We start from the raw sequence: 18,028 nt of genomic DNA, 5'->3' as shown, positions 1-18,028 counted from the left end.
AATGTACATGCAAAAGATATTCTTTTGTAGAATATCTATCTTGTAACATTTTCCCTATCTTTTTAAACAACTGGTACATACGCTTTAAAAGATTGTGTGGTGCTTAATTCTCTTTCTCATGGAACTGGTGCATGATGGGTTGGATATTAGAGAGCAAAACATTTGAAGAACAGTTGCAGGAATTCGATATGCCTAATCTAGTGAAAAAAGGACTAGGTGTGACATGATAGTAGTGTTCCAATATATGAAGGACTGCCACAAAGAAAAGAGCATCAATCTATTTTCCAAAGCAGCAGATGGCAAGACAAGAGCAACAGGTGGAAATTAATCAAGGAGAGAAGCAATCTAGCACTATGGAGAAATTTCCTGATGTAAGAACAATCAACCAGTGGAATGGCTTGTCTTCAGAAGTTGGGGTTTTGGACTGCCACTTGTCTGAAATGGTGCAGGATCTCCTGCTTGAACAGGAGGTGGAGCAGGGAATCAAATATCACTTCTGTCTGTATTTTGTTGGCCATCAGTAAGAAATTTGTAGTGGCTGGTTGCTGATTTGACTCAAATATTTTTTGAATTGGGCCAGTGTAGTACATGGGTCTCTTGTATTTTGTTTGGGTATTGTGGCTGATTCTCTGATCTGTTAATTTATGTTATGCCATTTAAAAATATGTAGGTAGGTATGATAGTAGAAGGAAAGAGATTTTGCTATCTGGAGCTTGATGCAGTTTAACTGATATTTTTGTACTGCTGATATGATTCCACTCAATGTGGCTTTTCCACAACTATGATAGAAAGAAATAATGAGAGTATGATGTGGCAGGCCAGCCACAGAAAGACATCACCAAAATAATTGACAACATGGTGATCAAAAAGGTGAAGCAGGTCCAAATTAACACAGCTTTCTTTCTCTTGCCCTGTTAAAACATGAGGACAAGAAAGCAAGCCACAAGGACTTAACACTAGTTGCCGGTGTCCTCAATTGACCTATCTAGTCCGTCAGAAGTAAGGATGACTAAGATGAAATTTTGTGAGATTCGTTGCATTAGCGACAACATTGAATAAAGAAGACACTTTCCAGAGGGCTCAATCACAGTCGCTCTGTAATCTTCAGCCGCCTGTAACTTTTCTCGCTTTTCCACAGGCTTAGAAACGCGTGCGCACGCGCACCTGCCCCGCTGCTCTCTACTGGCCGGCGGCCTCCTTCTTTCCTTTCACTTCTTTGCCGGCTTTCTCAGGTAAGGATGCTGAGAAGAGGGCCAACAAAAGAAGGGTGGGATGACCGGGCGGGCTGTTTATTCAAGGGCCCCTGGGGCATTTTGTAGGAAAGTAAAAGATTATCTTTTCTAGCTGCTGCACTTCCTCCCAAACCTTTTGCTTGCCATTTCGGCGGCGGGAGAGAACAGAGCGAGATCCAGCGCCCACCACGGATGTCCATTATGATGTCGCACGGTCGGCTGGTCGGCCCGCCCCATTGATACCAGGGGTAGCCGGCCTGCTATTATGAAGCCCGGATATGTCCGACTTGTAGGACTGTTTTTCTCCCGCCCTGTTCGATCCGCACCCCACCCAAAAGAAGCCGATCCGCTGAGGAAAAACTGGTGTGCGTGGGATAAAAACCAGGCTGAGAAAGCAACGGGAGGTGTTGACGTGCAGATAGCGCTGGGTTACTCAATTCTGTTGCATTAACTGTGACTAATCTTATGTGGTTTCTGGGAAAATGTGTTCTTGTGAGTAAATGTGCATCGTAAAGAAACATATACAGAGACCGTGTATTTCCAGAAACCTGTTCCTTATTTGCATAGTTTATGTAATGTTTGGTGCAACTTTTGGTTTCCATTATTTCCCCATTCAGAGTCTGAGGAAATAGAATGGCTACTAACGATCTGAAGAAAAAGACAGAAGACAAGGAATGTACAAAGTAAGAATTAAACGGAGTTTAGACATTATACCTAAAAAATGAGGAATGGGAGGAAACAATCTCTCTCCCTCCCTCCCTCTCTCTCTTTCTCTCTCTAAATCTACCATCCATCATAGAAATAGGTATTATTTTAAAAATAGGGGTGCAATATATGACAATTACCACTGTGTTTATTATAACAATATTCTTATTTATTGATTTGAATGCAAATTTTTGAGAACTCTAAAATATTCAATTTTCCTCTAATATGTAATAAAATTACTGCTGGACCATAGTTCAATAGGTGGTTGGGCAATTTCCATAAATAAATTTTCTGCAAAAGAATTACATCAAAATGTGACTGAGTTTTTAAAACTTAATCTGTTTAGTGTCACGGCACAGTAAATAAGGAAATTGATCATACAAGGATGTATTGTATTCATGATGATATCAGTGAAATATTTTTTTCAAGAAGAGATAATTTAGACATTATACTAGCCTTGGCTGAATATAGCTATTTTGAGATCACAAATCTATTTAACTGTTTATTGATAGAGATGCCAGAGTTTGTGTCCCTAATCCACACCTTAAGAAAATGAAAGATGACATCTTATATCATTTTGCCCTTGGGACTAGTACTCATGATTTTCCTGCCTTATTTGGAGATGTAAAGGTAAGAAAGAAAATGGTTCTAGACTGTTAAATAAAAGCAATTGTTTTCCCTTTCCATTCCGCATTCAACTACTATGAGTGTCTTTCTTTTTTCTTGTGCTATTATATCAGAAATGGTTTGGGATAAAGTTTAGAGAATCAAAAACCGAATAACCTGGAGCCAGAAAAATAGTGGCAAGGGGAGGAGGCTAGTCGTTCTCAACTATTCATATTTTATGTCCCACCAATCATTCTATCAAAGCAGCAGTCTCACCAAGAGATACCGGGAGAGCGGGGACTTTCTCCAAGAATGTAGAGATTTACAGATACCATGTTTCCATATTCAATACTTTAAAGACTTAATCAGAGACTGGCCCTTTGTCTCAGCCCTATTTCTGTGTTCTTCCTCCCCAACTAATAAGCATGCCACCAGATTAGCAAGGTGAAGACAACATGTGATCATCAATTACAGGTAAACTGGAACTCCTCTTTCCCTCATCAATGCTTATGCTAAGTTAGCCAAAATGATCTTGGAATAATAGACATTACTTAATTTTTAATGGGGTCTTTCACTTTCTTCCTGGAGGCCACTAGCCGCATTGAAAGATGTTTTAAATGATGTGCAAATAAAATGGATCCCTCCTTACACAGAGTACTCAAATTACAACTGGTCACTTGGAGACAGTTTGAAGTTATGATGGATTTGAAATTCCAGTTGCTGCAGCATTCCTGGGATCACATGCAATTCATCCACCCTTATGACTGACCTCAGAGATACTGTACCTATCTTCCCCACATCATATTCCCATTAGCACCTCACAGCCCTTGGGCTGATTCCCACTCTATTGTGTCACTCTCCCTCCTTCCTGTTGTCCATTATCAATCAGAGACTTATCTTTTATTATAGATCTTCTGGGAGCAGTTGCTGCACTGCATAGCCAACATACACAGTGAATATGAATTCAATAAATTACAGCTCCCAAATTTGGTGCCTGCTTAGACCCACGTGGCTTCCATTATGTAGGAAGGCCATGCGGCATAATGGCTGCTTGTGGAAGAAAAGTGACTGATCAGTCACCCAAGGACTGCAGCCACCTTAAGAGGTCAGAAGCACAGCAAGGAATGCCTCAGTGGGTTCAGGAGGCCTTGGGAGACCTAGGGCAAGCTATATGTCAACTGGAGTGCTGCTGCTGTATGAGCCTTTGCCTGTTTCTAGACCTCCTAAGGCTTCCCTCACCCAGAGGCACCTTGTACTCTGCTTAATGATCTGTGTGCTTTCTTAATGACTGTAGTGGGGAAAGCAGGGATGGAGACTACTAAGTGAGATAATCACATAGGTGCTTCTCTTAATGACCATTATGACTTGCAACTGTAATGGGCAGGCTCCTTTATGTTCTAAGTCAAGAACCACCTATACAGTAAGCTTCTGCATCTGCCAGTTGCTACTTCCAAATACTTCTGTCACATTCTTATTCCTTTCTACTGAAGAATGCTTACATTGAAATACCCGGATAGCCTGCTTTCAATGTATCGATGGGGAAATATAGTAATAATCTCTATCAAAATTCATTATGAATATGCTCAATGGAAAAATAGAATTAGCTACATATATATTGTTTTGCTATGTAGTGTTCTTAGAAAATGAATTAAATCACATCCAATAATAAACCACTGGGATTAACTTCTTCAAGCATTTCTGTGTTTCCTATTTAAAAGATCAGTATTTTAAGCTTCTAGAATCTAAAAGTGACTAAATGGCACTTTAAAAGCTTGAAACATTGGAAGGCATCTCCTAATGGAAAGATCAAGAATTTAGCTTAGGTATAAAAATTTGCAGGATGTTTTGGGACCTATCACACACTCTTAGCCCAACTCACTTCACAAGCTCAGCCCAACTCACTTCACAAGCTTAGCCCAACTCACTTCACAAGCTGTTGTGGGGAAATTAGGGGAATTAAGTAATATTAGGAATGCTTGCCACCTTGAGTTATACAATTAATAAAGGCAGGATTTATTTATTTTTTAAATGTATGCTATGGAATTAGAAATTGCTGAATTAAACAACTCACTGATACATTTACTTTCTATTATGAATGGTTTTTTTATAAAATGTGCTTTATATTTTGACTTTGTTCTTTGATTTTTGATCATATAAAAATAAATGCATAAAATAGAATCAGGTATCTGTAGTAGAGTAGAGACCTAAGCAATCTAGATTTTGGTTCAATTGTTTAGTCATGAAGAAAAACCTATATAGTTGCCAGAAATAAAAAGCAACAACTTGGTAATACATAATCAATCAAATCAGTCAGTTTTTCAGTTGCTTTTGTCATGCAATAGATATAATTTTACTAGCATTATCTATCAGTAACTGTTTTTTGTAAATTCATTGTCATATCTTTTTTGATTGACTTTAATTTTTCCAAGTGTTGGAATCTTCTCAATTATTCTTGTCTTAAATATTCAGAATAATTAGGTTTCAGTTTCAATACCAATCCTTCCAGTGAGCAACCTTCTCAACAATATATTCCAAATATCATTTAAATAAATTAATGTGGCAGTATAGAGCTTTGGTGCAATCAGGCTCAATCTAAATTTAAGTTCCTCTAGATTAGAAATTTTAAAATCTAATTTCTCCTGATGGTGTAGTCAACTGTGAGCAGCATGGCCAAAGATGAAATATAGTAGGTGGTGTTATCTACAAAATCTGGGAAAGACACACACAGGTTGCTACCTAACTTCCCTGTTCTATGTGGATTGAAAACCACACTTTGGAAAACCTATTGACCAAGTACTATATTTTTCTCTGTATAAGACACCCCCATGTATAAGACGCCTCCTTATTTCATGTAGTTTCTTGTAGTAAGAATACTATAAGTCATCACTATTCAGAAGTCATCTTGTTAGAGTGGATAATAAAACAAGAACAGAAAATGCATCACAGGAACAATAGAGATGAAGCCTAGAGTGGTAATGTGATAAAGGAAACAATTACAATAAAGAGGAATGATAGAGCTGCATATAAGATAGAGGCTCCTCCGGCATGTGTAGCCTTCTTCCTGGCCTCCTGTGTATAAGAAACACCTCAATTTTCAAGTAAATATTTTAAAGAAAAAGTAGTGTCATACACAAAAAAATATGGTATGTATCATGGGTGAGTTTCAACCGGTATGGACCGGTACAGCCGTACTGGATGGTGAAATTTAGTGTGCCTTCCCGTACCTGTTGGTCAACAGGCCCCGTATCGGAACACTCTCTTCCCTCCCCTTGTTCATTTTTCACTTGCCCCGTCCATCCTCACCATGCTGCCGAAAGGTTCTCAGAAGAAGAAACAGAAGAAGAAAAAGCTGGTGAGTGGCTGGGGTGGGGGTGGGGAGGATGTTAGGGAAGAGGCAGAGGGCTACTAGAAGAATGTGTGAGAAGAGTGTGTGCGTGTGCACAGGCTGTGGGTTTTAAAAAGATGCTATAGGAACACATGCTTCCAGCCCCCCTGCCTCTTCCCTCTTCCTGGATTCACTCAGACATTTTTAAAACTCACAGCCTGTGCACAGCATACACTTCCAGCCCCTCTGTCTCTTCCCTCTTCCTGCATTCACTCAGACATTTTTAAAACTCACAGCCTGTGCTCATGCACACACTCTTTCACTTCTTTAAAAACATCTGAGTGAATTCAGGAAGAAGGAAGAGGCAGAGGGGCTGGAAGTGTGTGCTGTGCACAGGCTGTGAGTTTTAAAAATGTCTTGAGTGAATCCCTGAATAAGGGAAATGGGAGAGGGGCTGGAAGAGTGTATGCTGTGCATAGGCTAACTTCGAGTGAATCCGGGAAGAGGCTGAGAGGCTGGAAGTGTGTGTGTATGTGTAAGGTGGTCAGTAATGTTGAAGACCAGCAAGGACAGCCATATTTCCTCTGTAAGTAGCTGTTTTATTGTTTTGTGTACTTATTTTATTCTTATTTAAGTAGTAAGTGCACAAAATAATAAATTTCCTTTTTTTATATCTTCTTTTTGTAGGTCATTCTTTGGGGCAAATAATTCAGTGACATTGACTTGGCCACTCCCACCCAATCACATGACTGTCAAGCTACTCCCACCCAGTCACATGACCACCAAGTCACTCCCACTCAGTCACATGACCACAAAGCCACTCCCACAAAATAGGCCACACCTATAGAATAGGTTCTAAAAAAAATTGAAACCCACCACTGGTATGTATTCTAATCTTACATACAAAATTTTCCTATAATAAACACTTGAAGACATTAATGCTGCATAGTATGGCAACATCTAGAAATAATTTTAGTTCAAGTAGTTTTTGAAACCATCATTTTTAATATGAATGTACATTGAAAGGATAAATTTTTCTAAGAATGTGTTTTATTTATTTAATTCTGCTTAGTTTGTATGTGTTGGAGGAAGTCCTTCACGGATGAAAACCTTTATTACCTACATTGCTGAACTGCTGGATATTGGTAACCCTGGTTATGACTATCCCAATATATGTGCTGGAACAGATCGGTATGCAATGTACAAAGCAGGACCTGTACTGTCAGTCAGTGTAAGTATGGTATAATATATATATATATATATATATATATATATATATATATATATATATATATATATATATATATATATCTATCTATCTATCTATCTATCTATCTATCTATCTATCTATCTATCTATCTATCTATCTATCTATCTATCTATCTATCTATCTATCTATCTATCTATCTATACTTAAAGTCACAACCCCTGGTATGCCCAAGTGTGGGAGGAAGGTCACACTTCCACTCTCTGTCATTAGGCTCGTCACAAGAGTCCATCCAGACAGAAACCCAATATTTTTACTGTTGCCTTTGTTATATTTGTGTTTTTATTTGTGCTGATAAATAAGGTTCGAATCCCAGTAAGGATATGGCTAGCTGATGAGAGCTAAATAGCTTGAAATAGATCTATACTAGTCTTCCTTTATTTATTTATCAGCACAAATAAAAACACACACATATATATATATGCTCCAAGAAATAGATAAAAGAAGGTACAGAGATAAAAGAGCTGATTGATGTCTGGGAGAGGCAAATAATGTTTATCCAATGTTGGTTTCAGAAGAACATAGAATAATAGAGTTGGAAGGGACCTAGGAGGCCTTTTGGTTCAACTTCCTGATCAAGCAGGATATCCTATATCAGGGATCCCTAACCCCTGGTCCGTGGACTGACACCAGCCCACAGCATACCAGAAACTGGGCTGCGCAAACACGTGAAGCCTCATCCGCAGTATGCAAACAGCACACAAAACCATACTTCTTCCAGTTCACAGAAAACCCTTTCTCCATGGAACTGGTCCCTGGTGCCCAAAAGGTTGGGGGCCACTGCCCTATATCATGAGAACAGGAAACACAAGGCGTTCCAAGCCAGAGAGTGGCTATGTCCATCAAATCATGTCAAAAGGTTTGTATCTAGCACACATTTCAGGTAAGCCCAAAGCCATTCAGTTTGCAAACCGTTCAGCCAATGCCAGATGAGAAGACCCTGCTGTAGAACATTGGCTACTTAAGAGTGCGTTGTTAAGAGGTTCACGATAAATATATTATTCTTTATTCAGCAAAAATGTTCAGTTTCTATAAGTAATGGAGAATAATCTGTCATACTGTTTTACTCCTCTGTAAATGTGCATACTCATTCATACACAAACAGAACATACGAAATGATAAATAAATATTCATAGTATTCTTTCCCTTCCCCTTTTTAAATTTCAGCATGGAATGGGAATCCCTTCAATTGCCATTATGTTGCATGAACTCATCAAGCTGCTGCATCATGCCAAATGCTGCAATGTAACCATTATCCGTATTGGCACATCTGGTGGAATAGGTATTTCTATTGTTATTTCTTTTAAAGTAAACATGATTGAGTTTATTATATTTTATTATTATTGATTTATATTATCATCAAATACAAATTATATTTATAATGTAGGTTTGACACCAGGCTCCGTGGTGATCACAAAGCAAGCTGTAGATGCTACCTTCAAGCCACAGTTTGAACAGATTATTTTGGGGAAGTCTGTCATTCGTAGTACATACTTAGATGAAAAATTAAATGAAGACCTTATGGAGTGTGCCAAGGAACTTGATCAGTTCAACACAGTTATTGGAAACACATTGTGCACTCTGGATTTCTATGAAGGTAACGCTAGTTGAATAATATCTTGTACGTAGCAAACAAAATTTCAATATGAATAAGCACATGAAGAAGTAAAACATACTTTTCTTAACATTAAATAAGAAATAAACAAGCATGAAGAAAAATGCATATGTAAACTCAAGATGTAATGGAACAAAAATGCACAAAAAATGGGAAAAGACTTGAAAGGAACCTATCTACTTTGTGGTGGGGTGGAATTTCATCCAAGTGTATTCTAAACCTCAAAAGTTGGTTTACCTCATAGTAATATTTTCTTGGTTCTGATCAGGTGATCCTTTTTTAATCTATCTAAACTGATTTGTTATTTTTAATTTTCTACTTTGATGATAGGTAAGATTGGTTGAATTTAAAATGACTTCTCTTCTTAATTGCACGGATGCCACAAATTCAACATTTGAACTATAGGCATGCACCAGGTACCACATTGTGACCTGCACCGAACTAATAATTATTAAGATATCGTAAGATCGTGAGGTCATGATATGAATTACATAGTTTAGTTGTAGAATCCAAACCGCTCAAATCGAACAGTATAACACATTAGAGAAATTTTGTCACCTTTTATTCTTCCATTGCAGATTAAGCACTATTAATTATTGTGACAGCATCTGATTGAGGCAGAAAAAATAGAAAATGCATGAGGGAGGGTGGGAGGGAAGAGGTTTTGTGAATGCAGAGGTCAGCAAGGAGCTCTGTATTCTGTTAATTGGTCTTAAAAGTAGCATAGAAAGAATAAATCCTGGGTTAAAAAACAAATCCAGAGAAAACTAAATATAAAAATCATTCAGGAAAAGGGCAGAAATTGGGACTAATGTGAATGTGTGTACAAAAAAAAATAGATTCCCAGAACTACCAAATATGCTTTGTTTAGGATTTACTGTAGCTTAAAAGTTACTAGAATATATAGATATCTGTTCATATCTATTTACACATATATAAATCAACTCTCCAATTTCAATCTTCCTAGCTAAATAATTCCAGATACATTTATTATTTTGATTTGACCTGTTTCCCCTTGCAATTATTTCCCTCTTCTCAAGGTGAATCTTAAGTGGACCTTTAGTTACCTGTTCAGGACCTTATTGCAGAGATGTATATTTTACATCTTTAATGACATGTGTCGTGCATTTGTAGGTCAAGCTCGCCTTGATGGTGCCATCTGCACATATACTGAAGAAGAGAAACTGCAATATTTGAAGGAAGCTCACAAAACTGGAGTAAGAAATATTGAGATGGAATCTTCTGTTTTTGCAGCTATGTGCAATCTTAGTGGCCTCAAAGGTAACTGCATGTACCGTATATAATGTTATTTAATCCACTAGCTTTAATTTTAACATACTGAAGAGTTTTTTAATGTAAGAGTAATAAAATAATACAGTCAGGTGGTGGCTCAGTGGCTAGGATGCTGAGCTTGTCGATCAGAAAGATTGGCAGTTCGGCGGTTTGAATCCCTAGCATCACATAATGGAGTGAGCTCCATTACTTGTCCCAACTTCCGCTAACCTAGCAGTTCAAAAGCATGTAAAAATGCAAGTAGAAAAAATAGGGACTACCTTTGGTGGGAAAGTAACACTGTTTCATCGCCTTCGGCGTTTAGTCATGTCGGAGACCACGGAGACATCTTCGGACAGCACTGGCACCTCCCCCTAGAGTTGGGAAGGACTAGCACATATGTTTTGCACAGATAGAGGATGACCAGTGTCAGGGAAAGCAATCTGACTTAGTATTGCTTTCCACCTTCCCATGTTCTGTTACAAGTTCATACCATGACTTATTCTGATCCGTATTATTGTCAACTGAATTGTATCTCCCTTAAATGGTTTTTCCCCAATAGGAAGTAATAAAATAAAATTTTAATAAAAACTTAAAAATAAGAAAGAAAATAAATATTTTTCCACAGTAAATGTGAATGATGATTATTATTTTATATATTATTAAATTATTTTTCAACAATTTGGGGAGGAAATAACATTGATATTGTTTTGTAAATGTTAAGGTGCTGTAGTATGTGTAACATTGCTGAACAGACTTGAAGGCGATCAGATCTCTACACCTCATGATGTTTTGAAGGAGTATCAGACAAGACCACAGAAGCTGGTGGGACAGCTGATTAAAAAACATCTTGGGAAAAAGTGACTTTCTGTACTATATATTTCTAGGAACTTTCCTTTTACTTGAATTCTTGTTAAAATGTTTCATTGGTATCATAACCTACAATCCTATGTACGCTTCTCCTTTAAAAAGAATTGAACTATTTTTGAATTATATGTATGTACTCATGCTTGCATGTACATATACATGTACATACCCTAATTAACAGCAGTTTATTAATTTGCATGTGTGTATACACACACATACATACACATGTATATGTGTATGTATATACATACAGTTACATACAGTGATGGGTTCCTAGTGATTTGGTGGCCTGTGTCGCTGGAATAGGCAGCGACTCAGGCCTGCCACACACCCCGAACCAGTTCCTCAGTTGGTGCAACAATCTTGTTTTTCAGTTCTGCGCATGCTCAGAACAATTGCATTGCTCATGTGTGCTTATCACACGCACATAAAGCACGCACATGAACAAACCGGCATTAGTGCCACCTGGAACCTACCCCTGGATACGTCTGTGTATGTGTGTGTGTGTGTGTTCACCCACTCATATATACATTGCTGTTAAGTATATTAAGTATATTAGAAAATGTTTTAATTGACTCTTATTTTTTTCCATGATAAAATCTATTATTAAGAGCCATGGTGGCACAATGGTTAGAATGCAGTACTGCATTATACTTCTGCTAACTACTGGCAGTTCAAATCTCACCGGTTCAAGGTTGACTCAGCCTTCCATCTTTCCAAGGTCAGTAAAATGAGGATCCATATTGTTGAGGGCAATATGCTGACTCTGTAAACTGTTTAGAGAGCACTGTAAAGCACTGTGAAGTGGTATATAAGTCTAAGTGCTATTGCCATTAAAGCAAAGTTCTAATACTACTTAAAATGTATGCCCAAAATATTGGGTAAATTAAGCTTGGAAGCTGACAAGATTTATTAAATCCATGGCAGTCATTAGTCCATTAATTTTTTAATGACTTACAGTCTTAAGACTGTAAACATTTTCATACTTATTTGTGCATGGGATTGCATAAGATTATGCTTTTTAGGCCCTTCCTTTTTTATTTTTCAAGTCCTAAAAATAAGAAATTGATTTCAGATTTTGTTATGGAGTTAAGAGAGGACAAGTGATTGCATTCAAATGGATGCTCAACTTTAACTCATTCTAGGATAGACTATATATTGCAGTTTTGAAATGCTGTGCTTTTACCTTCGACCTGTTTGACTGATTTAAGACTAAGTGTCATCTTCTTTCCACCAAATTAGTTTTACCCCATTGTTTTTAGTCTAAAAGGAAGGGAAATGCTGTATACTTTGCAATCAATTATCAAAGAAAACTTTGAGCATAAATGTTACACTGAAGATATGCATCACAATAACTCTGCAGAAACAGTATTCTGACTGGATAATTATGAAGAATATACTTATGCATACTCTCTATATAAAACATATAAAAAATCTTCAATGTATAAAATTTATGACAAAAAGGAAAAGTCTGCAAAGTTGGATCTTTTATAAATTTGAATAATGAATCTCTATTCCTTATGTTTTTGCTAGTCATAGAGAAAAGTGATGAATAAGAAAATATACATTGTAACTCAAAATGCTCCTAACAAGCATTAACTGGTATGAATCTGATTCAAACATTCCATTTATAAATCAATGTACAATTACTTACTTTAAAAATATATATTTTATTTTTTAAAATAAATATGTTACAAAATTAAAAAGTTCCATTTGCATTTGAGGTTACTGCTTCTCTTCAGTTTGATCCTTGGTGTTCAGAGCTTGCTTGTTTTCTTACAGATGTTTCATTTCCCAAATTAGATAACATCATCAGTGCTAGTAAGAGTTTGCACTCAGTTTATATTCTAGCAGCTTGCCCTGTTAGTGTTGGTGGTCTTTGAGGTTCTTTGGTTGGGCTGTTTACTCTTGGCTTCTCTGGCAATTTCTTGATTGGGATATTATTTACTTGATTGTTGGTCTAAGACAGTATTGGCAAACCTTTTCAGCACCAAGTGCACACAGAACCACCTCTCCGGGCACACCAGCCATTGCTCGTTGCTCTTCCGGGTTCCAGCGCACACATGCCTTTCAGGCCTGGCACTTTAAAGTGCATGCCGCCTCAGCCCGCCATAAAGCGAACCATGTCCTGGTTTGTGGTCGGTAGGCATGCACTTTAAAGTGCCAGCGTGCCGCCTGGCCACAAACCAGGACATGTTTCGCTCTATGGCGGGTCGAGGCGGCATGGCTTTAAAAAAATTAAAAATAAAAAATAAAAAAAATGTGCCAGCCCGCGCGCCAGCAGAGGCAGGTAAAAACACACACACACACATACACACATAATAAAAAACAAATTACAATTACTTACATTACAAATAATTTTGAATTCCTCCCCCCTGCCCCCTCCCTCTGACCCACATACCTTCCAGCTGCGTCAAAAATGCAAGATTTTGTCTAGCCAGGGCCAGGCAGGCTAGGATAGTTGCTGCTAGAGTCACCACGTGGGTGACTCTGCTTAAATGTTTTAAAAAACCCTCTAAACAAAGTGCCCTCTGCAGGAGGATGCGAGAGAATCACGTGCCTCATTTGCTTAAGGAATTTTTCACTTTTTAACCCCTGCTTAACTCTTAAAAGGCGAAAAATTCCTTATGGAAAGGAGGCCCATAGTTCTCTTGCCTCCCCCTACAGTTAGCACTAAGCAGACTCAGAGTCACTGTGACTTGGAGTCTGGCAACAACTACCTTGGCCTTTTTAATTATTTTAAAAATTCTTTCCTTTTCCTCATGAGACTGGTGAGGCCCCGCCGCCTTGCAACATTGACAAGGCAAGCCACTAGACTAGAATATAAACTGATAACAAAACCCTGTCCTTACTTGTATTGATGATATTACCTAGTTAGGATAATGAAATGTCTGAAAGAAAATAACCAAGCTCAGAGCATACTAAGGACTCCTCATTTCAACCCTGAGCTACAAATATTTTTCTTTATTGGAAACTAAAGTACATGATTTTAACTAATAAAAATGTTCATCCTTGCTATATGGTTTGTATATAAATCGGCCAATTTATTTTCTTGCAAAAATCCAACTATAAAAGTTTTCAAGAGATTGGTCTAATATAACTTGATTTTAGATTTAAATACCAGTGAAAACTTAATATATTTCTTTATGACTTTTATTGTAACAATCTTTTTACAATGGTATTTAGTTTCCTGCTGTTCTATTGCTTGAACTTTATTTTTATGTTATGATTTAGGCAGGTCTAAGAACTGTGGTTGAAAGTAACAAATAACTGTTTTAAATAAATAGATATTTTAGAAAGCTGAATGTATTGACCATTCCATATTTATTTTCTAACTCAAACATGATTTTTTTTCTGGACAGGTTTAACATCCAGGTAAAAACTTTAAGTTTAGGCTTATATTCTCCCTTTATTAATCAAACACAAATGTTAATGGGAGCTTCCCAACAGTTTAGAATATTTAGCGCAATATACTGGGAAAATAAATTCTACAAATTAATTAAATGCCCTGTTAGAGTTTGAGGTTCCCATCTATCTGTTCTACTAAAACTTTCAGTTTTAAACTCTAAGAAAAACAATTTCTATATTATTATACTCTAGGTAAAACATCCTCCTTAATACAAGATAAAACATTCCTTATCTGTAATTTTTGCTTCCTTGTTCATGACTTGTGGAAGGGGCTTCAGAGTGGCAATACACCTCACTCTCCACTCCCAGCATTTACTTATCTAAAACATGATCTCCTCACAGATAATCTTCCAGCCATTTATTGAGATTGCTAACCTCTATCCGCTATCCTTATCTTATTCTTGTGAATTATTTCCAGCAGTAGGTGCAGAACTTTCTTATTCCCAGCATTACATGGGTGGATAAGCCACGCCTGTGAGTAGCTGAAGGAAATAACTGCAGATGCAGTTTTTTAGGCAGAGTTGTACATGCTGGCAGGCACGTTGACTCTCAACTGAAAGGAAAAATAATGGAACACTCCCTGCAGCAGTGGGAGGATGATCCAGTCAGACTATTCAGAAAGCAAAAAGTCAGCATCAGTTAATGTAGAAGTGCTGTTCTATGTTAATTACCTGGCAACCTGATATAGTCCATCAAAAAAATAATAATAATCCCAGCCTGGTTTCAAATAGTATCCCTTCTTCACAATATAGGACATATCAGTTGAAACATATTGGGAACACATATTTGGGAAGTGTTTGCATTTATGTCCTTAGAAAAGGACACAATATTTTGTTATCATCTATTATATTATTTTTGAAAAAGATGGGACTAGAACACTCTCTTCTTTGCTAGCTTTTTGCAAACTAGCCCTTATATAAAGTGTATTATCACTTTATACTCACTGCAATCAACCAAGACTTTCCTCATCCAAGCTGCTGATACCCTGCTTTAAAAGATATTCAGTGGAACCAGCTATAAGTTTATAAGTGGTCAAAAAAGAAAAAAAAATGTAGTTGGCTTGTTGCTCTAAGTGTAACTCTGAGTACAATGTTCATTACTCCTTTTAAGCAGAAAAAGATGCAAGGTGTGACTGCAATATCGCAATGATTCAGCTGGGCTGTTGACACAATAATCCAATTACTGGATTTTCCTCCAATGCTTGCTACTTGCTAACACCTGCTCCACTTTGTCATAATCTTTAACTTTGAACTGAAGATATTTATTATTCCTATAAAAGCATCTTCCAGCATGCTACCTCTATGAATTTAGGATTACAATGATTCAGCTGGGTTGCTGACAGTATGAGTCCAATCAGTGAGATTTATGAGTTATTTCTGAAACTTTCCAGACCAGCTAATTCAACTGTATGAGCCAGAGGATGCCCTCCAATTCTAACTGGAGAATAATAGATTGTGCCCAAGCCAAGATCAAGTGCATTTCCTTCAAATGACAGCTGCCTTTGAACCAGAAAGAACTTTGTGTATAAAGACCATTGTTAGGGCCCCTGTAAAACCCACAGTCATCCACCAATCATCTCATGCAAGTGTTGAGCCCCAGTATCTAGGAAAAAGCACTGTCTTCACTGTAGCTGGTTGTATCATTTACAATGGAAAAGCTTTTACAGAATTAATTCCCAGGATAAAAAGCTTCCTGTGATTGAATGGGAACCTAAGTCTGACTTTATTTGGCATGGATTGTGATCCTCTCCCTCAACTGTCTAGGACTTCACTTTCTCTATTGGAAGAGTGGGCAAGGTAGACGCTTCAGATATGAAAGGTCAAGGATTTGCATCAGAGGAAGGAGGACACTGACCTTTGCAGACTGACTAATTTGCTTTCCCATCACGGCCTGGGATGAATAACATCCATTACTAATGACATTTACTGCATTATTTTGGAAAGCCTCTCTTTTGGTCTCATCTATCTCAAAGTATTGTTGGGGAGGGGATGTTGATTGCATCTGGTGTCATGGCAAGTCACAACATGAAGACTAAACCAAAGTTGTTGAAACTACATGAAAGTTGTTAAACACTATTTTAGATACCCCAGGTCTGTTTCTGATTTAGAAGTAAGATATTCTGTGGGAAAAGAAAAACTGACAAAATATTTTTTCCATTTATGAAAGCATACATGTTTAATGTCAAGATTAGGAGTAAGATATAGAAAATTATATTATTTATACTTATATTTTTATAGTTGAAAATAAGGAAGACCTGGAAAAATTGATCTGAAAAATCAAGGAGGAAAATGAAAAATTAGGATTGTGTCAAATTTTCAGGAAAACACAGTTGCAGATGGACATGAGATGTTTAAAATCAACAATGAAGAAATTGAATTAGTTCAAGAATTTATCTTTCTTGGATCAAAATTGTTCACAATGGCCATTCTACACCTGAAATCAAGCAGGATAACCTTAGGCCACACTGCAATGATTAACATGAATAAGATCTGGAAAAGTAAAGACATTGATATAAACACAAAAGTAAGCTAGTTAAGAGTGAAATTCTTTTTTTATATATATAAAAAGTTTTTATTTTTAAAAACAAACATACACAAACAGAACATAAAACATAAAAACATCTTCCAGTTACATCTAGCATGTCAGTTGGTTACAAAACTTTTGTGCATCCTCTCCATAGTCCTCACTTACAATTTATATAAAATCTCATATTATCAATCTAGTATATATGTATACCTTATTGACATTTTTGATCATTTAAGATACTCTTCACTATAATGATGTATGGATATGAGGTCTTGACACTAAGAATGGCTGGTTGAAGAAAAATCAATGTTTTAAATTATTGCTTATACTATGGACAGTCAGAGCAACCAACAGAGAGGTGCTGAATTGTATAAAACTAGAACCATCACTAGAAGCTAAAATTACAAGACTGCCTGATTTACTTTGGCCACGTCAGGCATGCAAATTCATTGGAGGTGTCAATGATGCTGGGAATGGTTACTGGATCAAGAAGAAGGGTCAAGCAAAAAACTAGATAACATCAAAGCCGATAACAAAAATCCAACATCCAATAATTGAAAAAAAGCTGTGCTTGACACAGTAGCATGGAGAGCACTTGCCTATAAACTCGCCAAAGTCAAACATGGCTGAACCTGACCGACTTTAACTTACCCTCATATCAACTGGGAGACAAACTCTGCAGCAAGTGAGAGATTAAACAGATTCCTAACTAACCTCACTGAGAATCTTGTCATCCAATACCAATACCTTTAGGAGGGAACTAGAGAAAAAGCTATACTGGACCTGATTCTTACTAATAGATAAATGGTAGAGTTGAAATTGCCAAAACTTTGGCCAACAGTCACGTCATATTAGAATTCAATATAATACAAACAGAAGCAATAGAATAAAATCCAACCAATACTACTTGGTCAGCTAGAAAAAAGTGGGATAGATAGCATCACCATCAGATGGATTTGTAACTGGCTGACAAAGCATACTCAATGAATAGTCCTCAACGTTACTACATCTGCATGGAGGGAAGTAAACAGTGGGTACCACAAAGTTCCATCTTAGGTCCAATACTCTTCAATATCTTCATAAATGACTTAGATGAGGGAATAGAAAGGGAACTTATCAAATTTGCAGATGATATCAAGCTGGCAGGAATAGCAAACACCCTAAATGGTAGGCTCAAGATCCAGATCGATCTCAACAGATTTGAA

At 37.1% G+C, this 18,028-nt stretch overlaps 1 protein-coding gene across 1 annotated transcript; it reads left to right on the top strand.

Annotated features, from left to right (window-relative positions):
• Positions 1-991: 991 nt before the first annotated feature.
• UPP1 (uridine phosphorylase 1) lies at positions 992-12,631 on the top strand. The gene is made up of 8 exons (XM_014058817.2): positions 992-1,232; positions 1,850-1,915; positions 2,450-2,567; positions 6,941-7,099; positions 8,303-8,417; positions 8,523-8,732; positions 9,885-10,031; positions 10,747-12,631. Exons 2-8 carry the CDS (start codon positions 1,866-1,868, stop codon positions 10,884-10,886), a joined length of 939 nt encoding a protein of 312 aa, XP_013914292.1. The 5' UTR covers positions 992-1,232; positions 1,850-1,865; the 3' UTR covers positions 10,887-12,631.
• The last annotated feature ends 5,397 nt before the right edge of the window (positions 12,632-18,028 follow it).

The sequence above is a fragment of the Thamnophis sirtalis genome, unplaced genomic scaffold (genome assembly GCF_051295495.1).
Source record: "Thamnophis sirtalis isolate CommonGarterSnake01/CBP01778 unplaced genomic scaffold, rThaSir2_p1.2 scaffold_4, whole genome shotgun sequence".
NCBI classification, from domain to species: Eukaryota; Metazoa; Chordata; class Lepidosauria; order Squamata; family Natricidae; genus Thamnophis; species Thamnophis sirtalis.
This window is presented reverse-complemented; position numbering and strand designations above follow the sequence as displayed.